Source organism: Benincasa hispida, chromosome 8 (assembly GCF_009727055.1).
Source record: "Benincasa hispida cultivar B227 chromosome 8, ASM972705v1, whole genome shotgun sequence".
In the NCBI taxonomy this organism is placed as follows: domain Eukaryota; kingdom Viridiplantae; phylum Streptophyta; class Magnoliopsida; order Cucurbitales; family Cucurbitaceae; genus Benincasa; species Benincasa hispida.
In genome coordinates this window covers 23,708,907-23,733,943 of record NC_052356.1, presented here as the reverse complement: position 1 = coordinate 23,733,943, position 25,037 = coordinate 23,708,907, and the positions used below count along the sequence as shown (strand labels likewise).

The window sequence follows — 25,037 nt, the reverse complement described above, 5'->3', positions numbered from 1 at the left end:
GAAAAAAAATGGTATTTGAGAATAAAAGATTTATGTATGTATATTTGATGAAAGAATCATTTTTATTGAATAATTACTAATAAGTATTATTAAAAATTAAACACATTAAATTGAGTTAGATGTTCAATTGAACTATACCCATTTAAGCAGGAAGACTTATATTAAAATTAACTAATTAATTTTTTTAAATATTCTTGGTTACACTGATTTAGTATATTTTTATTAATAAAATAATTAAATAAGTATATGTTATTTATTTATTACAATCTAATTATTTAATTTTAGTCAATTAGATTTTAACATCATTAATTACAAAATTTATTTGCATCCATTAATTTTTAATTACATATAAAAATATATTTTAATCATCAATGTACAAAAAAATTAATGTAAGAAAAAAAGAGAACAAAATATGATACGTTAATAATGAAAGTATATAACTACTAGAAAAATACTTTAAAACAATTGCATGATGGATTAATAATGAAGTATCTACTTATAATAGCTCTCAATAAATAATTGATTGATTAAAAAAAAAATAGGTAGTCGGTTATAATTATTGAAAAATGAATTTTTGTACAAATTTAATTTATGCCTATGCCAGTGTGAAATGGTGGAAGCCATGTTGAAACTGGGGATTTCATCTTTTCGGATTGACAGTATTAAGGATTGTATTTCCACATTGAATTTCTTGGTCCTAGTCAATGGAAACCATATAAGAAGTTCTTCCCCCAAAGAGGAATCAGGCAAGATGACATATTGTCCTTTTATTTGTTCATCCTTTGTGTTGAGAGCATATCCTCGATCTCTAAAGGGAGTCCAACCAATGAAGCAAACACCCCTTTAGAGATCGAGGATAGGCTCCTAAGCCCAACCTTTGTTTGGGGCTATGGTTTAGGATGTCAGATTTTTTATACTCTTCTCTATGGGTTTGAATAGTAATGTTATTCAAATCCATGGATTACACTTTTTTCTATTTTTTTTCTAATTCAATCTTGGAAGTTTGTCGACCAACTTCCAAACCCCATCTTTAGTAATTGTCATCGGCCAATTTCGACTGCCACCTCCGACGACCGTCGCCAGCCAACCTCCAATCACCACTTTCGTTGACCGCCATCAAAGAACTTCCGGCCACCATCGGCCGGAAGGAACGATGAAGTTCCATTGCGAAAACGGGGATCGACCGAATTTTTAACTTTCATAGAACAATAAAACTACAAAGAACATTATGCATTATCACATAAAAATACAACACACATAAAAGAGGAGGAAAAGAGAAATAAGGGTTTGGAAAATCTTACCGTTGAAGAACCATCTCCGCAAATTTCCTCCTCTGATCATAAACAATCACGATCCAAGATGACCACCACCACAAAATCTTCCTCTATATTCTCTTTAGAGGAAGAGAATCACATGAGGTCTGTCAAATGAGAGAAAAGAGGGAAGGGATCCCACCAAAATTAAATTCAAAATTTTAATTTTTAACAAATCTAATAAAAATTAATATATACATTTAAAGTTGGTATAGAGGTAAATGTATAATTATATTTAAGTTTAACTTTGGTAAGTTTTATATTGAGTTTGAGATTGACGTATGTAAATTTGAGTTGGTTTGTTTCAATTCATTAATGTTCTTAGTTGAGTTTTAAGTTCTATCTTCATTTTGAGATTGGTATAAGGTATATTGAACATTAAACTTATTTAAATTTGTATTTTGTAGGTACCTTAAGATTTATGTTGAAGATGCATCTCTCGACAAGCTAAGCTAGGTTGTAAAATTATGTTTTATAGGTAATTTGTGGATATTATGTAATTTTATTTCATAGTTAATAATTTGTGGATGTTATGTTATATTTAAGACAAATAGTATTAGTAGTTGTTTATTTGAAAATTTCTTAAGATTCAAATATCTTTTCTAGATATTATTTAATATTGTAGACATCTAATTAATTTTAGTAATTTTTATTTTAGTTTATTGGATATTTGTAAGATTCAAATAGGTATGAAATTTGTTTAAAAAAACAAATATAAAATTTAGTAAATAAAGAAAAAGATATTTCCAATGCCTAAATATGTAATTCTGACGATACAGTGATCGGAAAAAATGTAATTTTACCGATGGTTGATTCATAGTTTAAGCATTGGAATAAGTAACCATCTCCCGATACCAGTTGGAACAGTCAACATAAGTTGACTTCTCCCAACGACAGAAAATTATTCTTACCGTTGGGAGAAATAACTTTTCCCGATGGTATCATTTAGGGTCGGCAAAAGTCTCAATCTTTATTCTGTTAATATATCTGTTTTTCCCTATGACAAGGCTTTTTCCAGTCGGGGAAGGTTTTCCTGACGACGTTGTCCTGACAATACTGTCAACGATTGGATTACCATCGGAATAGGTTTCTCCAACGGCTTTTTAAACTTTTTTCAATGGTCGCCATCGTCGGCAAAAGTCCGAATTCTTGTAGTGTTTCTCACACACACCTCCATGTCCATATGTTGTCATACACATACCTTCTTTTCCTATCGTCTTTACTTGTGAAAAAAAAAAAATCATTCCACCTACAATTTTGATACTCTAAACTTCTCGTACTATATTAATTTTAACCTTAAATTTCATCAACTTGTACCTCAAACTTAAGCGAGTTGAATTTTTAACTTGAAAGAAGAAAATGTTATAATTTTTATTTAATACAAGTTGTTGCTTGAAAAATAATTAAAAAAGAATAACTCTCATATAATTTCAATGAATTATAAAATTTATATGACAAGTACGGACGAATTGGTTCATTTATGCAAATTAAGCTTGGGATTATTGAAATTAATGATTTATATTACATTACATTTTGTTAATTGAACTGAAAATATCAACATAGGATTTAATTATATAAAATTGAAAGTTTATTGTAAAATATGATGTAACATAACAAGTTTATTGGATAAATTTCAAATAAATGGAGAAGTTTCATTATTATTATTTTTTATTTTTTTATTTTTTTTGCCAATATATATAGTGAGACTTTTGGCACCTTGGATATTCCAATTATCTTACGCTCTACATTGGTTATGTTAAAATAAAGAGTAACTTACGGTTGATCATCCTTTGTTCATATTTTACTACTTTATCAAATATTTGAACATATATGTCAACAAGAACGTAGTTCAATTGGCATGGTATTTATACTATCGACTTCGATGTTCGAGATTCGATTCCTCCATTTCACACTTTAATTACAATATCTTTTAAAAAAAAATTGAACATAATTGAATTCGAGTCCAATAAATACGGGGTGGACGAATCAAAGTCTTAACCTAGAAAAATGTGATTAGAACCTATCCTAAGTTAAAAATTGTTCCTTTCAAATTTCCCCCTTTACAATTTGTAACCCTAATTTCTACTCTTCTACGTACTTCATTCTCACTTGAATCTCTCCGGACTCCACTCCGCTGAGGCGCAACCAAACATCTTGCACCACCTCGCCGTTGATACACCGTATGGAGTATTCTTCTGCCACGCAGTCGTCTTTTCCCGGAACCACCTTCCTCAGCGTCGTCTCGCCGACCGACATTCTCAGAATCTTACTTAATCGACTTGCAGACTGCATTGGTTGAAGGTTAATCGATGCTCGTCCCATCTTGTCGTCTCGCTTGAACAAATCTTTGTCGAACACTTCCTGCGCAAGAAGAATCAATCCTGATGAGATTTGGAAAGAAAAATAGAGAGATTAATCTCGAGATTGCAGAATCACTTACGAAGTTTAAAAGTCTGGTAGGTTCAGAGCCGATTGTGAAATTGAGTTCTTCATTCCATATTGGATTTAAGTTACTTTTAATTACTTTGGTCTTTGCTTTCTGTGTAGATTAGAAATAGAGAATGGTTAATCGATTGCGATTGTAAATTGCATAATGAGATTTTGGAAGAATAATTGAGATTGATAATTGAGAATCAGAATCACCTGTTTCCCCAATTTCACGACGACGTACGGATCGCTACTTCTGAAATCTCGAATTACGAGATTTTTCCCTTGGACTATGATCACTTTCAGCCGCCCCGATCTCGAAGCCTCCATCGCCATTACTGAAATTTTGAATCGCTCTTCAAAAGTGGAGTTGAGAAAGCTTGTGTTGAGGATGGATGAACAAGACAGAAAAGATTTATGGCTTCAAAGATGAAGAAATTCTAGATTTTAATACACAGAGCCAAATCCATAAAGGTAAATCTCATCTTGAATCTAATTTTCCTTTTAATTGCAAACGCAATTGGAAATCCACTTAACAAAGTGACAAAATTCCGCTTATTAGTAACAAAGAAACAAATTAGATGCAGAAATGCTAAATTTTGGTTCATTGCTATGGATCATAAAAGTTTAGAGAACTACTAATCCTAAAAGTGGTTTTTAACCGATGATTCGTGTCCCTAACCTTAGATTTCTGTTCATCATTCTAAACTAATTTTAATTTAACTACTTTTTTTTTTTGCATTATTATTATTATTTATTCCATGGGTTTGTACTTTGTAGTGGATACTTTTGGTCGAATTCCAACTTAGATTATGTAACTTTAATGTTGGAGTAATTTTTAATTTATTTAAATTATGGTTGTTTAGTTTTATCGTTTAATACGCGTGGACAGAATTTTGCATAATACACTATTATTGATGCAAATTGGATGAGGTCAACGGACTTAGAGAGCAGATTTTTTTTTTTTTTAATTTTTTTTAATTTTTTAATTTATTTTATTTATTTTTTACTTTCTCTTGGAAAGTTGTAAAAAAAAAAACCGTAATGCAAAAATGTTACTCTCTTAGTTCTATTACGATTTTTTTTTCTCCTTCCGTTTTTACCCGACACATTATATAAATCTTTATACAATTATTCACCTATAATAAAAAAAACCATTCAATCAATTATTACAAAATAATTTTATAAATATTTGAAAATATTTCTATATTTCTATATATACGTAAGAAAAAAATGGACTAAATTTTAAAATTTAAATAAATTTAAATAATTCAGGTATGTATATATTTATATATATTGAGAAATTATAAATATGAATATGTTCAAAATAGAAATAAAAAATGTGCCACCTTGTATTGAACCATTATCCTTAAATTAATCCAACTACATAGCCATGTGCCTTCTAAACACTAAAGCACGGTCCAATCTTTTGTACCTCACAGTTGAGGGGCACGTGCCCCCTATTCCTTAACAGATCCACTCCTATTCGTAATTAGGATTAAAAAAAAAAAACTTTTAATGACCTGTTTGGTTCATGAGAATAAGAGATGGGAATAGAAAATAATATTTTATCACTATGTTTGTTTCAAGTTTTTTAACCGTGGGAATGAGAATATCTTATTCCAAAATATTTTATACTCTCATATAGAGGTTTTGCATAACTATCCAAAAAAGGTGGTTTTCTCCAATTCCAATAGGTTCTCTCTCTCTAACTTTTCATTTTATTTGTTTTTTTTTCTTTCTTGATAGTTGATATTGTATAATTGATTTAATAATTATAAATATGTTTAAATTAAATTTATAATTAACATATGTAATTAATTTTATTAATAACAATGCTAATATAATAGTTTATTTTATTACTATGAACTAATATGAATAAAAATAATTATATTTGTTTAAATCTCTTTTTATTGGCAATATATATTAACATCATAAATTATTTATTAAAATTATTAATTGGTCTTTTAAAAAATATTATTTAATTAATTAATAATAAAATAAGTTAATTTTTTAATTAAATAATCTTGTACACTTATACTACTTTTTAATTTATAATTATAGTTGTTTTTTAATTAAAAACATTGCTCTCTGATTTAAAATTAATTAGTCTATATCAACTTGTTTTGTATATATATAGAAGGGTTATAATTGACATTAATCTATTAGTTAGTTAATTCTTTAATTAACACAGCTACAGAAAAGAAGGAAAAAAAATGGATAAATTAATTGCCAATATTATTTTCATTAAAAAAATTGATGATATAAATGTGTAACATAAAAAATTTAATTGATAATAAATATATTATAATTACATAGTTATTTTTGTAATTCATCTGTAGTAGTACTAATAGTAATAATAATAATAGTAATAATAATAATAATAATAATTGTTTGTTTAAAAAATATTTAACTAATTTTAATTGATAAGTAATTCTGATAACATTTCTACATAAAATTAAACACAGGAATTCTTGATTCCCAGACATTCTTAATTCCAGGACATACACAAAATCTTAAACCAAACGGCCTTAAAGGTGTATTTGGCTCAAGGAGTTGTGAAGTGTTGGAAAGTAAGAGTTACGAACTTCACTTCTTATTTGGCCCGAGGAGTTGGTAGGTCCCATTGCTAAAAACATCGATTTTATATCTTATCAAATCCTGGAAATCCAGGATTTTTAGGATTTCCAGCTTCCTAAATTTCATTACTCCTTACTTTTCAACATTTCACTCCTTATCCCAAACACCCCTAAAATTTAAAAAAATTAAATAATATCCTTAAACTTTCAAAAAAAGTTAAAAAAAAATACTTGAACTTCATAAAAGAGTTCAAAAAATACTTTTACAGTTAGTTTTGGATGAAAAGTCTTATGAGCCCTTTGGTTTAAGGTTTCATAGATGTTAAGACTAAAAATGCTTGGGAATAGGATACTTGACAATATAGGAATCAAAGATTGATGTATTTGGTCTTGCATAAGAAATGCTATTAGAATTTGATGAACAAAAAATTTGTTTTTTTTATGAAATTAAGCATTATAATCTTATAAAAATTTAATATGTTAATTAATTATACAATAAATGTCATTCAATATATTGATAGAAATTAATTAATTAAGAATCAATAATAATTTTAGTTATAAATATTTGCAGAATTGAATAATCTATCATTAAATTAATCAATTAATATATTTAATAAATGTCGTATTAATAATCATTTTTAATGAATTAAGTTCAACGTCAGTAATTTTAAATTTAATTAAATAATATAAACATATATTTAAATAAACAATATATTATATATAAAAGTGAAAATGAGATAAAATATGATATGCTAATAAAGATATCATTTTTTTTTATAAATATGATATGTTAATAATGAATGAAGTAACAAAAATTAATCATAATAAATAATTAACCGATTATAAATAATCAATAAGATCATATGTTCACAATGAAAGATCAATTAAAATTAATCTCAATAAATAATTGTTTGATTATGAAAAAAATCCAATAAGCAAGCAATTATATTTGTTGAAAAATAATTTTTTTTTATCTAAATTTAAATAATCTCAATTTATTAATTAAATGTATAAGATATCGTTAGTTAATTAATTAATAATTTATATAAATAAGTAATTGCATTCATTTAATATATTTTTATCGTAACAATAAAGTAAGTAAATATTTTAATACATTATTATTTACTTATTAAAACAAATATTTATATTAATTTTGTTAAACTAATACTAATTAATTAACTATATTCAAAATAAAATTATATATAAAATCAAGAATAGAAGAATAGGGAAAAAAAAACCTGCAATTTTAGAAGGAAAAGAAAATCGTGTGGAAACCATGTATGTGAATTGCTTATTCCTAAGCAAAGTATTGAAAACTAGGAACAAACATGGATTTGGGATGTCTATGTCAATTACCATCCAAAACCCCCTTAAACCAAACAGTCACTTAAGGGGTATTTGGTGCACGATAAAAGCAAATAGTTGAGTTGAGTTGGTAATTATTATCTGGAAAGTTAAATTATCTAGAGAGTAGAGAGTTATATTGTTTGTGTTTGGTTTACAGAGTTGAGTTGAGTTGGTAATTATTATCTGGAAAGTTAAATTATCTAGAGAGTAGAGAGTTATATTGTTTGTGTTTGGTTTACAGAGTTGAGTTGAGTTGGTAATTATTGTCTGTGTTTAGGGGCAGGGTTAAGTTATGTTGACTTGGGGTATTTGATGCTATTTTTCTAAATAAAATTGATTTTGTTTTTTTTTTTCTTTTCTACTATTATTGATTTTAATTTTCAAATATACACATATTTTCCTAATCTTTCCAAGATAAAAACAAAAAAACTTCGAATTCTTTTTCATTCTCAAAATATAAGAAATTCTCTACGAAGTAGTCATATACAAAACACAATTTTAAATTCAACCTTTTAAACACTCAAATAGGATTATTCCATTCAAAAACCTAACTTAATCATTAATTACCATAAAAGTTTTTTTTTTTAAAAAGGGGAAGGATTAGTGCCATCAAATGAAATTATTGGCATTGTTTTAGATAGAAAGGATGACACTTGACCAATTTGTACAATATGGATTTACCTTTTTCTAAAACCATTGAAAAGATTTTAGAAATATTGATGTCTATTTTTTCAACTATTATGTTGTATTAGTGTACAAATTATCTTTTTTTTTAAAAAAAAAAAAAAAAAAAAACTTGAACCATAATTTTAAATTTCAATATTTCATTAGAATTATGTAATATTTGAAAACATCAAGGGATAGGTTGTTTAAAACATATGGTAGTTTTGTTTAGTGAAACAATAATAAGACGTCATATGTAATATTTTTTAGATCTAAGAAAAAAATGAAATATAAGAAGAATAATTTTTTTTCGAATAGGTAGTATTATTATACAACAAAAAAGGGATCCTACAGCCAAGGCACCACAAAAAAAAAAAAAAAAAAAAAAACCCTATAAAAACAGTGCACAGACGGAACAAGTAGAACAACCCAAAAGAACGAAACACTATAACAAACCAAAGTCTGAAAACAAACAAACCAACCAGAAGAAGAAAACAAAAACAAATAAAATCCACAAACCGGGGACAACACAAAAACCATAGAAACCAAAAGGAAGCTAAAGACAACGAAAACAAATAAGATAGAGAAGGTCATGAAGATCAATCCACCAAGAAGCAGCACGCGCACGAACCATAAAGACAATAAGCTAAAACAAAGTAGACGTCGTTCTTGGACGCCCGCCATACAACCGACAATTCCTCTCTGGCCAAATATAGTATATTGATGCAAACTAGGAGACTCGAAATAACTTACTCCGAACACCCTTACCAGACCCCATCCGACACACCCAACTCAACTCCATATCCCACCCAGAAACTCGATGAGACGAACTCAACAGACGCACCACACCCTCCCAAACCTCACCCCTAAACACACAGTCAAAAAATAAACGATTATGAGATTCTATCCCACCCACACAAAGCAAACATGACTCATCCACCAACTGATCCAACCTCCTCAACCAATCCCGAGTACCTAATCTATCATTCATCGCCAACCAGGCACAAAAGAAATGCCTCGGAATATTACTCCATACCAAACTAGACATGCCCAAGACATCCTAGGACGCTTAGGACACAAACTCTCCCAAGCACTAGCAATAGCAAAATGACCATTACCACTCGGAACCCAAACCCAACTATCATCAACACTCACCTTCAGCACCACATCTTGAACCAGTCCCCACAATTCAAGAAGTTCCCAAGTAGTCATAGGCCAAAACCAACAACCATCAACAGATAAGAAATCTGACAGTCTAGTCTCACGACGGGTGTCAGTATCATAAATCACACACTCTTCATAATTTTCCAGGATAGACCCCCTAAGCAACCACAGATCCCACCAAACAAAACATCTCCTCCCATTACCAATATGCATTCTGACAAATGGTTTAAGCCTATCACGATAGCGCAAAATTGCCCTCAAACACTACGATCACCCCACCTCAGTACGAATCGTCCACAACGACTGGCCCCAAAGCACATACACCTCCATCTATGCAACCTACAAGGAACCAAACTGCACCAGCTATAACCATAACAATTTCAAAATAGCCGCCACATTCTAGGAAGTAGTGTGATGGATACCCAAACCCTTTTCAGATTTCGGCAAACAAATCTCATCCTAAGAAACACGCACACCCCCTACCATCAACCCGCCCTCTCTACAAGTAAGCCCGTAAAATACGATCAACCTCATGGCCAATAGAAATAGGCAGCACAGACACACTAGACCAATATAATTGGAAACTCCGCAACACCGACCAGACCAACTGTAGACGACCCACAAAAGAAAGGGATCTCGTAGCCCAACTCTTTACTCGAGTAGTAATCTTCTGAATCAGAGGTAGTAGAAGAAGAATAATTAGATCTAAAAGAATAACCATATAAAGAAAATAAAAAAAGAGAAAGAAAAGGGAAAATAAAACCCATACAAGCCAGACAGAGAAAGAAGAGAGAAAATGAGAAAGATGAACCAAAAGGCGGAAAAAGAGAGAAGATGAGTAAATATTAAGAGACGCATAATAGATAGAAATGACAAAGTAATTGAGGGAATTAGGAAAGTAATGAAAATGTATGGGAAAATAGGTGAAATAAGAGTGATGAAATGGTGGATAATTAAACCCACCGCTTTATTTTTATCAGTGGTCATTGAAATTGGGCAAACGGAGGTGGTAGTTGGAGTATGTCGCCGAAGTTGCTTGTGCGAAGGTAGTCGTTGGAGTTAGTTGCTAGAGTTATTGTCGGAGGTAGTTGGTGGAGTCCAGAGTTCTTCGTCGAAGTTGGTCATGTGAATGTGGAAGTCAGAGTTGTTTTGTACCAAGGTGGTTGCTGGAATTGGTTGTCGGAGTGTCGTCAGAGGTGGTTGTTGGAGCTCGGAGTTAGTCATTGGAGTTAGCCATCGAAGGTGGTCATTAGAGTATGTCGCCGGAGTGTGGTGGCGGTAATCGCCAACGGAGACCGATGGGTGGAACCATTAAAAACATTAGAGGGAGAGAGAATTGGGGAGAGTTAGGGTGAGTTGGTAAAGAACCAACTCAACCCCACCAACATTTAAAATTGGTTGTCAAACGTTGAGTTGGTAAAAAATACCAACTCAACGCAACTCTCCTTGGGTTGTCAAACACCGTCTTAGTGTTTTGTTTTAAAAATACCTAAAACTTTCAAAAGTTTCAAAAATATCATTAAACTTAAAAAAATATCATAAACATTCTTATGATTAGTATATAAAGAAATCATTAATACCTCATTAACCTCATTAAAAAAGTAATGCTAAACTTTACAAATTTACATTGTTACTCTAAACCTTTAAAAACTAAATTAAAATACTCTCATAGATCGTATAGTGATCAATTGTTTGAAGTTTTATTGAGTTCTAAAATAACTAATCTTAAAGAAAATTATATAGATATTCTTGTTTTTCCGTATAGACACTCTCATTTTTTTCTATTTATCTAATTCTTACCTCAATTTTTTCAAGAATCAAATATAAACCATAACTTTAAGTTAAAACATAAAACTCAATAAAATCTTACAAAATCTCACAAAATTTCAAAGTCAAAATCTTCTCTTAATATTTACCAAAACAACAAATTAATGTTCAATTTTTTCTAATAGTTGAGAGAATTCAACCTTTAAATTCAAAAACAATAATATAAGACTATAAGTTTTATATCACTAAAACTATGCTTATCTTGACAAAATTAAAAGAAAAATTATAAATTAATTGTAAATTAATGCCCATTGACACGATCATATATGTTTGCTTATGCAAAATTTCTCAACTTCTTACAATGAATTAATGGAAGATGTATGAGATAAATATGAGATGCAAATTTTTAGATTCATCTCATATAATGGAGGATGTATCTAAAAATTATGTCAACTTCTTACGATGAATTAGATCTTTTTTAAATAAAAGAGTTGATTTTTTAGCTAAATTCGAAAAGGTAAGAATTATTTTTTTAAAACTATTTTTTTAATATTAAAAATTTAGTTTGGTTTTTAAAAAATTAGACAAAAAAATGTTAACAAAATAAGATATTAAAAGGTAAAAGAGTGCTACCGACTTATTTTAAAATTAAAAACTAAAAACCAAATTATTCTAGAATAAGATCTTAAAAATCAGATTTGTTCGAACTTTCAAAATATATATATATATATATTAGGGAGCATTGTTTTGGAGAATTGAAGTCGGAATTGAAAATCATCACCTTCTTTTTGACATACACAATGTGTAAAATATGTATAAAGAAATTCGACTACGTACTTTTTTGATCGTGAACTAATAAATATATCCTATAATGTATGATACGAGAGTGTAGTTGATGACCAGGGTGATACAAATGCCTATAACCAATGTACTTTTATCTTCTTCTACATTTAAGTACTATCTTTTTATTTCTAAAAAAAGGTACTATCTTTTATATATATTACAAAAATAGATGTCTAATGAAGTGTTCTAAAAGCCATTTGTCACTCTTCTGTCTCCCCATGTGTCATTTCTCATGTTGTCCATATCTATGTTGTCCATGTATTTTGTAATTATACATTCTTAGTATTCATGTAATTCTAGTACTTGTCAAATTGCCTATTTATAGTGAGATCTTGCCACTTCATAATTCCACTCTAAATTTCCACATTATCTTATTTATCTCTTTTCTAAATTTTAGTTATTTATTTGATATATTTAATATTATATCTAAAGATTAATGAGATTTCAATAAACGATGTCATGACAAGAAAAAGATAGAAGCGAACTAATGTAGTTATTGACAACATTTTTATGTATAATGTTACACTTGATATTATATATGAAAATGAGGATTATAAACCTTAGTCTGTTGAAGAATGTCAATATAGAAAAGATTGGCTCCAGTGGAAAGAATGAATCAAATTCACTTTCAAAACATCAGGTTTTTCGACTAGTAGGGTGAACACCAAAAGGTGTCAAACTTGTGGGATACAATTGAGTATTGATTATGAGGAGACGCGTATCCTCCAGTGGTGGATGCAATTAGATTAAGATATTTAATTGGTCTAACTGTGTATGAAAGCCTGGACATGGATTTTATGAATGTTGTCACAACATGTTTATATGAATCTCTTGATAATAACATTTTTATGAAAATCCCAAAAAGATTTAAGATACCTGAAACATATAAATCAATTTCTTGAGAATTGTATTCAATAAAATTTATAGATCATTATACGGATTGAAATAATCATGACAAATGTGGTACAATCATCTGAGTGGATATTTGTTGAAAGAAGGATATCAAAACAATCCAATATGTCCATGTGTTTTTATAAAGAAATCATAGCTAGAAATTGCTATTATAACTGTATAGATTGATGACTTAAATATAATTGGGACCCTTGAAGAGGCTTCAAAAGTAATAGAATATCTTAAAAAAGAATTTAAGATGAAAAATATCAGAAAAACATAATTTTGTCTTGGCTTGCAAATTGAACATTTAGCAAATGAGATATTCGTTCATCAATCAACTTATACAGGAAAAATCTTAAAAAGATTCTATATGGACAAAGTACATCCATTAAACATTCCAATGGATATTTGTTAACTAGACATGAAGAACTTCTTGGTCTTGAAACATCATATCTTAGTGAAATTGACACATTTATGTATCTTGCTAATAATACAAGACCAGATATTACATTTTTAGTAAATTTATTAGTTAGATATAATTATTCTCTAACAAAAAGACATTAGAATGAAATTAAGCATACACTATGTTATCTCCGATGAGCGATTGATATGAGTTTGTTTTATTCAAACAAATTAAAATTTGATATAGTTGGTTATGCAGATTCTGGATATTTATCTAATCCACACACAACTAAATCTCAAACATGTTATTTATTCATATGTGGAGGAACTGCTATATACTGGCGATCAGTGAAACAAATCATAACGATCACTTCCTCAAAGCATGCTAAAATTCTTGCAATTCACGAGGCTAGTCAAGAATGTGTATGACTAAGATCAATGACTTAGCACATTCGTGAAACATGTGACTTGTCTTCTAGTAAAAATCGAAGACAACACAATATGTATAACCAAAATCAAAGGAGGATATATTAAAGGAGATAAAACAAAACATATTTCACCAAAGTTTTTCTACACCCATGATCTCGAAGAAAATGGTCTCACTGTACAATAAATTTGTTCGAAGGATAACCTAGTCACTTATTTACAAAAGCATTACCTACCACAACCTTTGAAAAATTATTCAACAAAATTGGAATGCGGCGATTCAGATATTTCAAGTGATGTTTCCACGAGGGGGAGAAAATATATTGTATTCTTTTAGGATTATTAAATTATATGAAATATTTATACTTTTTTCCTTCCCTGGGATTTTTTTTCCATTGGGTTTTTTTTCTAGTAAGGTTTTAAACGAGACATATTTCATATATAATGGACATCTAAAGAAGAGTATTATATATATTACAAAAATAGATGCTCAATATTCAGTGTCCTAAAAGCCATTTGTCACTCTTCCATTTGCCCATGAGTCATTCTTCATGTTGCGTGTGTCTTGTAATTATACATCTTTAGTATCCATGTAGTTCCACTACCTACTTACCAAATTGTCTATAAACAATGGCATTATGTAGATATTGAAAGTATACACATTAGTGAGAAAATTCACTTGATTATTCCACTTTGAATTTTTGTATTATCTTATTTATTTCTTTTCTAATTTTTAGTTATTTATTTTATATATTTAAAATTATATTATATTTGTTTTCGTGAATCTATTGTGCATCGTTTCACACCTCAATTTCACAACACTATCTTAGATCTTTATTTTATTTTTATTTATTTTCTTTTTTCTTCTCTCTTTAATCACTAAGACATCTCCGATCAATTTCTGGCCTTATTTTTTTTTTTTTAGAACATCCAAAATTATCAATCTCTTCCCACATCATTTCTCATGAACTATATATACTTTATACAAATTCTAATTTCTTTTTAAGTTTTCGTAATGATTCTCTTTCTTATTGTTTTTTGCAGGAAGAACTCCAAACAAGTCCTCTTTCTCCGCATTTATTTATTTTTGAAAAATTACTTATCACCTTTTCTTTTATATTTTTTGTATCGTTTATGAACATTATATAACTTGCAAATGTAGTATTTCGTTATGCGTTCTTTAGATAACTGTTATTTATGGTCTCCAAATATCTTTAATTAATGCTTCTAACATTTTAAAGGCTTAAATGAAACTGGTCACTTGATCATGAAAATATTAAATCTGCTCAGAAAGATTTATCTAAGAATGCTATAGGTTGGTCTCTCTACTGAAAAGGGAGTTATTTCTCTAGTATCTATACGATGGGATAAATAGAGTTTATTTAAACTAATTAAAACTTTTTAACAACGTGAACCCAATTTAAACAAATGGATATATTTTATGCTAGCAAAGTAATTTAAACAAGAAATTCATGTAAATAAATTCAATCCAAAATAGCCAAGTAATTAAAACTAACACTTTTAACTTTTAAGCATCTAATTTAATTTTAGTAAAAAGATTGAAATGAGGTATGTAAAGATAAATTCAACCAATCTAAATAGACAACTAGGATAAATTATAGCAATTAATTTCATGCAAATAAATAATAATAATAAATTAATTGCAAAACTAAATAAATTGACACCATGATTTTAATAGTGGTTCTACCCAACCTTTCTACATCCACTTTCCAAGCTTTTCTTGGGTATGTCACTACTAACTTGACTCTTTCCACGGCTTAAGAGTCGAACCGTGTTATGTTCTTTTTTCAGGTGCAAGAACAAACTCGATCCTTCCACGGTTGAGGACCAAACCGTTACTCTTTTTCTAGGATCAAGAGAAATTCTTACAATAGTTTACCAAAAAAATAAAAATAAAGAACACACTTTTAACTCTCTCAATAGAGTGATTTAAAAGTTGTAATACACAATAAATTAATCCTCACAACTTAAAATATCTCTCTCAAGAAAAAGATAAAAAGAAGAAAATTGAAACTTGGAGAGAACAACAATGGAGGCTATGTGTTTTTGGAGAGGATTGAAAATTAATGAAAAATTGTTGTGTATAGATAAGAAGATGAGTTTAAAAAGAGAGAGAAGAGGAGAAAATCAAATTCAATTTGGGCCTTTAGATCTTGATTAAAAAGAAAAATCAATGATGGAGATTTTTTTTCTTTTTGAAATAGACATAAACAAAAAATGATATTAAATTTATTTTCTTTTTAAAAACCCAACAAAAAGCAAAAGTCCATCATGTGTCCAAAATTAACCGTTAGACACAAAACATAAAATAATATTAAATTCATTTTCTTTTTAAAAGCAATCAAAAATCAAAAGGTCATCATGTGTCGCTTCTCTGTTACTACAAGTGGCATCTTTCAATTGGTCCACTTTGATGAGAAAACCACGATATCAGCTCGAGATTTTTTCATTAAACTTGTTTTGGTTATATCTTCTTTGTTTGAACTCGATTTGAGTGATTCAAGTTGCATTAGAATCGTTGTTCCGAGCTCTATGCAATGGACACTTTGAAACACCTAAATTCTTAAAAAATAAAAGTAGATTTGTTATCATCAAAACGTTAATTAATTAATTAATTGAAATTATGTGTGATTAAGGGCCAAAAAACTAACAGATTCCTCACACCTCTACTAAGAGAAAAACTTTTAGCCCCTAATACTCCACAACACTGCTTGCCATATCCATATCAAGATTGTCTTCCAACCTGGTACAACTTGCATAAATTATGAAATTTGGAGGGAGAGAGAGCCAAATGTCCAATATTTTTATATTTTTGGCAACCCTTGCTACATTTTTGTAGATAGGGAACTTAGAAGAAAGTGGGACCCGAAGAGCAATGAAGGTTCTTGGGGTACTCTACAAAGAACAAAGCATATAAGGTATTTAATAAACGTATTTAGTGTTTTATGTAGTTAATAATAAGTGATGAAGATGATTAGCTGGTTCTTCCTAATGTCGCAAAAGATGTTCACACCATGCCTACGGACAACAATGTGAGCGATGGTTATGAAAATGAGGCCTCTGATTCTGAAGAGGATCACAAAAACAAAAGCCTCTAATTTTGTTGCACATTACAACAGATATAATATTAGTTCTAAACTATCATCGTAGATTACAATAATAATGACTATCAAACGTCATCTAAACAAAACAACTTGGAATAGAATCAATGTCGGTTTACAACTGTCATCTAATATGCATACAATTTTGGGATACAATATAACATCATAACAAACCATCATCGTATATATATGGTAACATGAGTATGATGTTGGTTACCAACTAACTGTGGGGATTTATGTCCTAAATCTTGTAGTCTGTAAATCTTTGTAAACAAATTATTAATAAATAGATTATTATCTATTTTCAAATAAGTGTTATTTGTTATTTACATAACTCAAAATCTAATAAACTAAGATCCAAGGTCATTTATTGTAACTTGAACAATATGTAGAGTGAATTGTGCTTAAGAAATAACCTAAAAGGTCTATAGTATATGGATAAGGTTTGATGCCTTGTCCGGGTAAACTTATATATATGACCCAAGTTGTAAATATTACAAATGTTATAAGTGTTACAAATGATTTGATCCAAATCATTTATGTCAAGACATGTTAGTGGGGGTATCCTATACAATGAGTTTGTATAAGACCAGACCATGAAATATATAATTTCTCTTTATAACACCATTAATTAAAGAGATTTATATTTCAAACGATAACCAAGTAACTCGATCTCAATCCTGAGTGAGTTATGAACTCCTGCTCATGAGCATCGTTCTTTGATTTGTATAGGTGAGAACAGTCTTAGCTGAGTGAGTTATTATTCCATCAATCTTAAAGAGATGTTTCATTGAAGTAAGTAGATTTAGTTTAGATTAGGTTTAATTCTTGATTTTCTTAGTTTGAGGCATGAACTTTCAAAGTCAATGCTTGATTTTCTTGGTTTAAGGCTTGAACTTTCAAAGTTAGGGCTTAATCTCTCATGTATATTCTTGAATCTACATGTGATATTATAACTTTCAAAGTTATTGACATTGTATTATGGTGCATGTGGCAGGACATGCTGATTTAGCTGAGAAGTTTGATTTGAAGACACTATGTGCTATTGGTATGTTGCATTTCTTCCATTTTTCATTACCTCTAGTCATACATTTTGTCTAGAAAGTCGCACATTTAAATATGGCTTGATTACCATTTCAAAAGTTTATTACCTTCTTGGTTTAAATCCGCTTGATTACCATTTCAAAAGTTTATTATCTTCTTAGTTTAAATACAACTTTGGCTGAGGACCTCTCTAAAATTAGTAGGAGCAGGGGAAAAAGGAAAAAAAAAAAGGTAAAATGGAGATTTTTTGCTTGCATATTTTTAAATTATTATTTTGATATTTCTTGCTTTATTTGAAGTCATTTGCACTTTCTCTTTTGTATTGTAGTTGGGCAATGACTTGCAAATGTATTTTTTTTTATTTTTTCAATTTTTATAGAAATAAACTTCTTCCTATGTCGAAAGTCATTCTTTTTGTGGTAACTTGTTACGTAGTTACATTTATGTTGAAATATGTTGAATTAGCCCTAAGGGCATTTTTGTAGTTTACTCTATATTTGCTAAATTAGGGTTTCACCTCATCCTATTTATATCTGAGCTTGGGGTCTCTTGGATGTATGACATTAAAATAATAAGACATTTTCTATCGTGGTTTTTCTTCCCTGAATTAGGGTATTCCACGTAAATTGTTGTGTCGTTTCTTTCTTTTCTATTTCAATATGGTATCAGAGCAAGGTGATGAAACCCTAGCCCTGATAGAAGAAACTCAGTCATCAAACTTGATAGGTGAAGGTACACTGGCAGACACAGCTAATGTGGCTGTGATTCAAGCAGCAGTTGATCGATATCTCCAAACCATCTTAAACCTAGCGCAACTCGACCCATCTGGAGCCCCACGACCAGATTTCAATAACCCAGTCGGCGCCACCTTGAACAGCTTCAATCGTCGAGCATCATCAACCTAGTCAGCGCGTATCTCGGACCTCAAACTCGGCTTGAATTGCGTTCGATACAGGGCTCTGGTGGATTCGCTCCAGCCGGCACGCCGAACAGCTCCCAGACGCAGCAAACGCAGCGTACCAGCCCGTTCCAGCTGAACATCGTTAATGAGGGTCCTTCGACTTCGCACACGATCAGTCTTGACTTCGCACATGATCGGGTTTGCTCCAGACAGCCGTGGGTTTGTTCCAGCTGCCGGATCGGGTCAGATCGGCGCGTTTTCTTCAACCTCACAGCCGATCGCCGAGCCCTCTGTCCGATACCCACTGTTGCAGCCGTCTGGAAGCAACGTTGATCACCGGTCGCCGTATTTTGCCGCCGATGGGATTCCGACAGTAGCCTCTTCACAGTACCATGGTGGACAACCTCTTCCTCATGTGTACCAATTCAACCTCAGTTTTGAATGGACAATTCCGTTGAAGAAAATCCCATGACCTATGGACAGAAACACTCCAGATCTGAATCTCATGGGGAACTCCAACAATAATTGGTTAGTCTCCAATAACAAATGGCCGCCCTTGGAGCCAGATTGAATGACCATGATTCTTCCTTGATTTATTCAGAAAATCTGGTATCAATGTTTCCTACTCTTCCTACTGCTAATCTTTTATCTGGGACTATAGGAAACTCTGCAGGAATGATCACAGGAGAGAAGCTGAATGGACAAAATTACTTCTCTTAATCCCAAACAATTAAAATAGTTCTTGAGGGACGCCATAAGTTTGGATATTTGACTGGAGAGATACCACGACCGAATCCTAGAGATCCTCAAGAGCGTGTCTGGAAGGCAGAGGATTCTTTGCTCCGCTTGATGTTGATCAGTAGCATGGAACCACAAATTGGGAAACATTTACTCTATTCAGCCACTGCCTGAGATATTTGGGATGCAGTCCGACGGTTATATTCGAGGCGTCAGAATGCATCCTGCCTGTATACTTTACGTAAACAGGTTCATGAATGCAAACAAGGGAGCATGGATGTAACGTCATACTTCAACAAGATGTCTTTGTTATGGCAAGAAATGGATCTATATTAGGAGATCATCTGGAATTGCCCACAAGATGGAATTCAATAATCGAAGATAGAAGAGGTTGAGCGTGTGTATGATTTTCTTGCAGGGTTGTACCCCAAATTTGATACAGTTCGGAGTCGAATACTAGGGCAAAAACTAATACCGTCTCTCATGGAGGTCTGTTCAGAGGTTAAATTGGAAGAAGATAGATCAAGTGCAATGAATGGGTCGGGTGTTACCACTGTAGAGTCAGCTGCCTTTGGGGTGAAATCCGCTGGATCTGATGGTGACAAGCAGAATAGTAAAACACCCCCAGTTCGTGAGCATTGCAAAAAACAGTGGCACAAGAAGGATCAGTGCTGGAAACTGCATGGTCGCCCTCCGAATGGTAAATGTCGCCCTCCAAATGACAAGTCGAAATCTGGTCGTGCTCTAGTGAGTGAATCGGTTGAGAGGGCCACAAAACCTTAGACACAGCCTCTAGTGACCAACCCTGGTGATTCAGGTACCATAGGGATCGGAACAGATGCTCAATCAGGTAACCCTCAATTTTTTAGTTTCCTTGTTGAAGGGAATGAGTTATAGATTCTAGATCCAAGAGCGACCGATCACTTGATTGGCTCATCCGATCGATTTCTCTCGTACTATCAAAGCGCTGGAAATGAGAGGATTCGAATTATGGATGGATCCTTTGCTCCTGTTTCTGGAAAAGGCAAACTGTCACCATTTCAGGGATTAACTCTACAAAATGTCCTACATGTGCCCAAAATTTCTTACAACTTGTTATCATAATAACAAAAAAATTGAACTGTAGAGTTGTCTTTTCACCAGATGCTGCTTTGTTTCAGGACTATAGGGTCTTGCGATGACCAACTTTCCCCTTGATTCCCTACGGGTGCCTCATTATTATTATCCATGATTCTTCTCTGCTTAATTCGGCCCTGATGTGCTCTTGTGCGAAAAATACACCTGATCTCTGGGTCAGCTTAGAATTTCTGGACGCTCAAGTACTCATAAACCGTCAGACTGCTCTCCGCGATAAACAGCCAGTACAAAGAGATCTGTCATGCAAAATATCACAAACGTATTCAATACTAATCGTTACCAATCCCCGGCAACGGCGCCATAAACTTGTAAACTCAAAATTTATTCTCTAAGTATATATAAGCATATATGGATATGGACGATGATGAATGAAGATGGAGGTGGAATGTGGATGCTGTGTTATGCTTATTTACATTTCATGCGATACTACTTCTAGATGTATGCGTTATTAATGGAATACTTATAGTATGCTATGCGTTGTCACAAGTTTCCTTGCGCTGAAACCAAGTATACTTCCAACACAAGTTTCCCAGAGTAATCCAAGGTCGAACATAGGGATTGTTGTCGTTAATGCGTTACGTTCGTGATATATGCGACCTGTTTTACAATTAATAAAAGAGTGTGTTCGTACAGGAAAGTAAATTGCGAGAAACATAAATTGCAATAATAAAGTAAAAGTGCGATAAAAGTAAACCTAAACTATTATGATACAAGATACATGATACTGAGTTCGAGACTGACTGTGAAGTTTATACAAAGGATCATGGTATGCGGTGATAAGTCTTTATGTATGAATCAAAAATAGAAAGAATAACTAATAAAACATCGCAAGTTATTAATTGCGTTAAAGATATAACTAAGGTTCCACTTTCCCTTGGCGTACACCTCTTGGTGATCGACCGCGTTCCCACATCTCTGTGCTGAAACAGGGATGAACGTAATGAATGCAAGGTTGCTTCCATCTCTGGAAGTACGTCTCACTTTAGTTAACGCATTCTTCCAACCTTCTCTTGACAGGCAGAAGGACATCTTCATTTCTGCTCTCACAGGTGAAGATGTCGTCTAACATGTTTTTAGCTAAACAAAACTATTTCTTTAGCACAGATTAATTTCCTTGCTTAATTCTTACTAATTACCAGGGGATTAAGAAAACATCATGAAGAAAGCGATTCATGGAAAAACAAAAATAAACAGAGAGATGATAATGGAAATGGTCAATACAATTAGTACTAAGATTAAGTGTCTGATACATGATGTGAATGATAGAGATTAAGAAGATGAGTACAAGTGATGAAAAGAGATAGAAACAAATACAAAAGAGTGCCAACGTCTTGACACAGATCTAGACGGTGGATTTGCTTGCCTCTTAGACTTGCTCGTCTGATAGAAGTGACCTTGGTACAGAGCTTCAACGGCGGGGATTGAAATGATTTGCCCTGAGACTCACCTCTCGGCCTTGTCTCTTAATTCTTCCTGGATCTACTCCGATCAGCACTCAGACCAGTCTCTCTCTCAATATACAAATATCAAAATATTCCCGTATCTAAGTATATTTTTGCAATGGAATTGCAGAGGCTATTTATAGGCTAAGCTTTGACTCTTTGCAATGTGGTCCCCACTTTATTGTTAAGGCATTTCCTGAAATGGTGAAGTGAATATTCCTTCTGTTACGCAATCAATCTCGTCAGAAATGCATAACAGTTAGCGGTACACGCGTCAGAATCCTCCGCAATTGTGTTGCTATTTTGCATCTCCGATTGTTTGCTTGCATGCGGTGTTTTTTTTTTTTATTACCGCATGCGATTGAAGTTAAGCTCTAGATCGACGGTTGCATGCACCGTCATTGCGTTGATCGTCTCTTCATTATTGATTGACGGGCGCAATGTGACGGAAATGCGTTGTTCATTTTATCTTTGAGCCATGAACGCATGCGATGACTTGATTTCCTGCAAAACAAAATGGAAACATCCTTTTCTACCATCGCAATGGTGTTAGTGGGTGTATTTACCACAATTTATAATTCTTGCATTTCTTAGCTAATTTTCATACATTCGACGTAACTTTTCTCTCTTTTAGCCGCAATATCTAAATAAAACAGTATAGATAACTTGTATTTCTACAAGTTATCAACTCCACACTTAGCTAAATTTTACTAAATAAGGCTTAGCTCCAAAACTAAAGAAAAATCCATTCAACACTTAGAAATTTCCTTCTCTTCAACATAGGATTTAACTTGTACTTAGTTAATTCCTTTAATCATCTGCTTAAGTAGGGAAAATGGAAATTTGGGTTTCATAGTTACACTCTCCACAATTCAATGATCCATATCTATGTCTTTTATTGTTCTTCAAATCATGTACAAATCTATAATGCCAAAAAGATGAACATTAGTTTCAAATACTAGATACTTCCATATGGCTACTATCTCATACCGTCATACAACAATTTTCTAATTTTCATCCTACCCCTTGGCTTCAGTTTATCCTAGTACTAAGTTTATGACTTTCAAATGGTTCCAGCTGTATTAAGGATTGCAAATGAGAATCCATCCCTTGAAAATTTACAGTATAGTCATAATTGTCAAAAACACCTCTAGACTCGGTGGTGGTATCTAATAACTAGTGGTAGCAACTCTAAATGTCAACTATAACTAAATAATTGGTTGAAACATCAATATTAGAAAACAACAATTTGACAGGAATCCCATTTTGTTTAAATTCAGTTTCGGTATGGATAAAAGATCTTCCTATGTTAGAAAGCCTTTTTAGAAATCAAATGGATTTGGTCTTATACATACATGAGGAAGGTAATCAAGAAAGGAAAGAAGAATACTTCTATATGAAGAATACTACTATCACTTAGTTCATCCACAATACACTTAGTTTATCCATAATCTTTAGCACTGTCACCCCATTAATAACGATAAAGGATACTATAAAACATCCTAAAACTCTTAAGCTTTTCAACATAATGGAAGTCATTAAGAAATTATTCTTGAAACTTCACTCTCTTAGGGGAGAATTTACAAAAAAAAACCCTAGCTAAAACAGTACAACTACATAACCATTCTCTATGCTTCGTACATATTCTTTTCATGTTCAAGAGAAGCTAACCCAATAATATTAAACAGCAGGTTGACAAAACAATATTGAATTTGCACCCATACTTCAATCAAAAAAGGACCAAAATGGCTCATTAAATTCATCCAAAAAAATAAAATAAAATAAAAAAGAAGCAAAGCTAGTGAACATGAACAATAACTGAAGATCAAAATTATGAGTGAGGGTTCGAATGAAAATGAACATTGAATTAGTAAAGCTCATTGTGTATGGGCAAACTGGAAATATGGGATGCTGATAGTGAGAAAAACTTACAACAAGGGTGCTAACAGTGATAAACTCTCATTGAAATATCAGAACCCCAACCAAATTCACTCTCCCAATTTCTCTCCTTTCTTTAATTCCACATTGTGTATGGGCAAACTGGAAATATTGGTGGAATTTGGTGTGAATGCTTCTTCAAATGGATGTGAAGTACATAAATGAAAAAAATAGAGAAGTGTAAATTGAAACTCAAACCAAAATAGCTATTAAAATCACCAGTATTGAACTTGCCCGAAACAACCTTAAACTAGTTTTGGAAAGGAATTTAGAGCGTTCTTACCCACTGAAATTGCCCAAAACAACCCAAACCCTTGCTGATCGGTGATCGAATTCGCTTAATCCTAGAAATTCGGAGCCATAAAGTAATGGGTGTTTCAAATCCAACGTCAAAATTAAATGGGCAAGTGTGTCGAACCTTACCGAAAGGGAGGAAAATGCCGCTCCATGCTACCGAAAGTGATGAAATCGTGGGTCTACACTAATGAATGCCGGAACAGGGGAAAATCGGGCTGCCGGACACACGGATCTTGACGACGACAGTGACGACTGGCGGTGCATGGCTGGAGGGAATGAGACGCGGTTGGCTGGCAGGGCGACTAAGCGGATCGACTGGGCGGCAATCTGTAGGACGGCTTCGATCGACGGTGCGAGGGACGGCGACAAAAGGCTGCCGATCGGAGTTTGATGCAGGCGGCTGTGAAAGAGGGGCGGGGGGGTTCCACGTGAAAGAGAGGAAGAGAAGGAGAGATTTGGTGCTAGGATTCCCTTTTTTCCCTAATCACATCCCTCAAATCAAATCAATATTTTTTTTTCAATATCAAACTTTCCACCTTTTTAATCCCTGTTTCATATCCTTCTTTCAACAATGCTAGATTGAAGAGCTATCT

At 32.1% G+C, this 25,037-nt stretch overlaps 1 protein-coding gene and 1 long non-coding RNA gene across 3 annotated transcripts; both read right to left on the bottom strand.

Annotated features, from left to right (window-relative positions):
• Nucleotides 1-3,181: 3,181 nt before the first annotated feature.
• On the bottom strand, nucleotides 3,182-4,106 carry LOC120083460 (protein C2-DOMAIN ABA-RELATED 11-like). Its single transcript, XM_039039229.1, has 3 exons — nucleotides 3,957-4,106; nucleotides 3,754-3,852; nucleotides 3,182-3,674 (listed from the first exon to the last, which is right to left on the bottom strand). Exons 1-3 carry the CDS (start codon nucleotides 4,074-4,076, stop codon nucleotides 3,396-3,398), a joined length of 498 nt encoding a protein of 165 aa, XP_038895157.1. The 5' UTR covers nucleotides 4,077-4,106; the 3' UTR covers nucleotides 3,182-3,395.
• Nucleotides 4,107-23,786: 19,680 nt separating this feature from the next.
• On the bottom strand, nucleotides 23,787-25,033 carry LOC120083625. Of its 2 annotated transcripts, none has more exons than XR_005483482.1 (2): nucleotides 24,431-25,033; nucleotides 23,787-24,283 (listed from the first exon to the last, which is right to left on the bottom strand). It is a non-coding gene; the product is annotated as an uncharacterized LOC120083625 (long non-coding RNA). The 2 variants fall into 2 exon arrangements; XR_005483483.1 differs by having other exon boundaries at nucleotides 23,787-24,249.
• Between the last annotated feature and the right edge of the window lie 4 nt (nucleotides 25,034-25,037).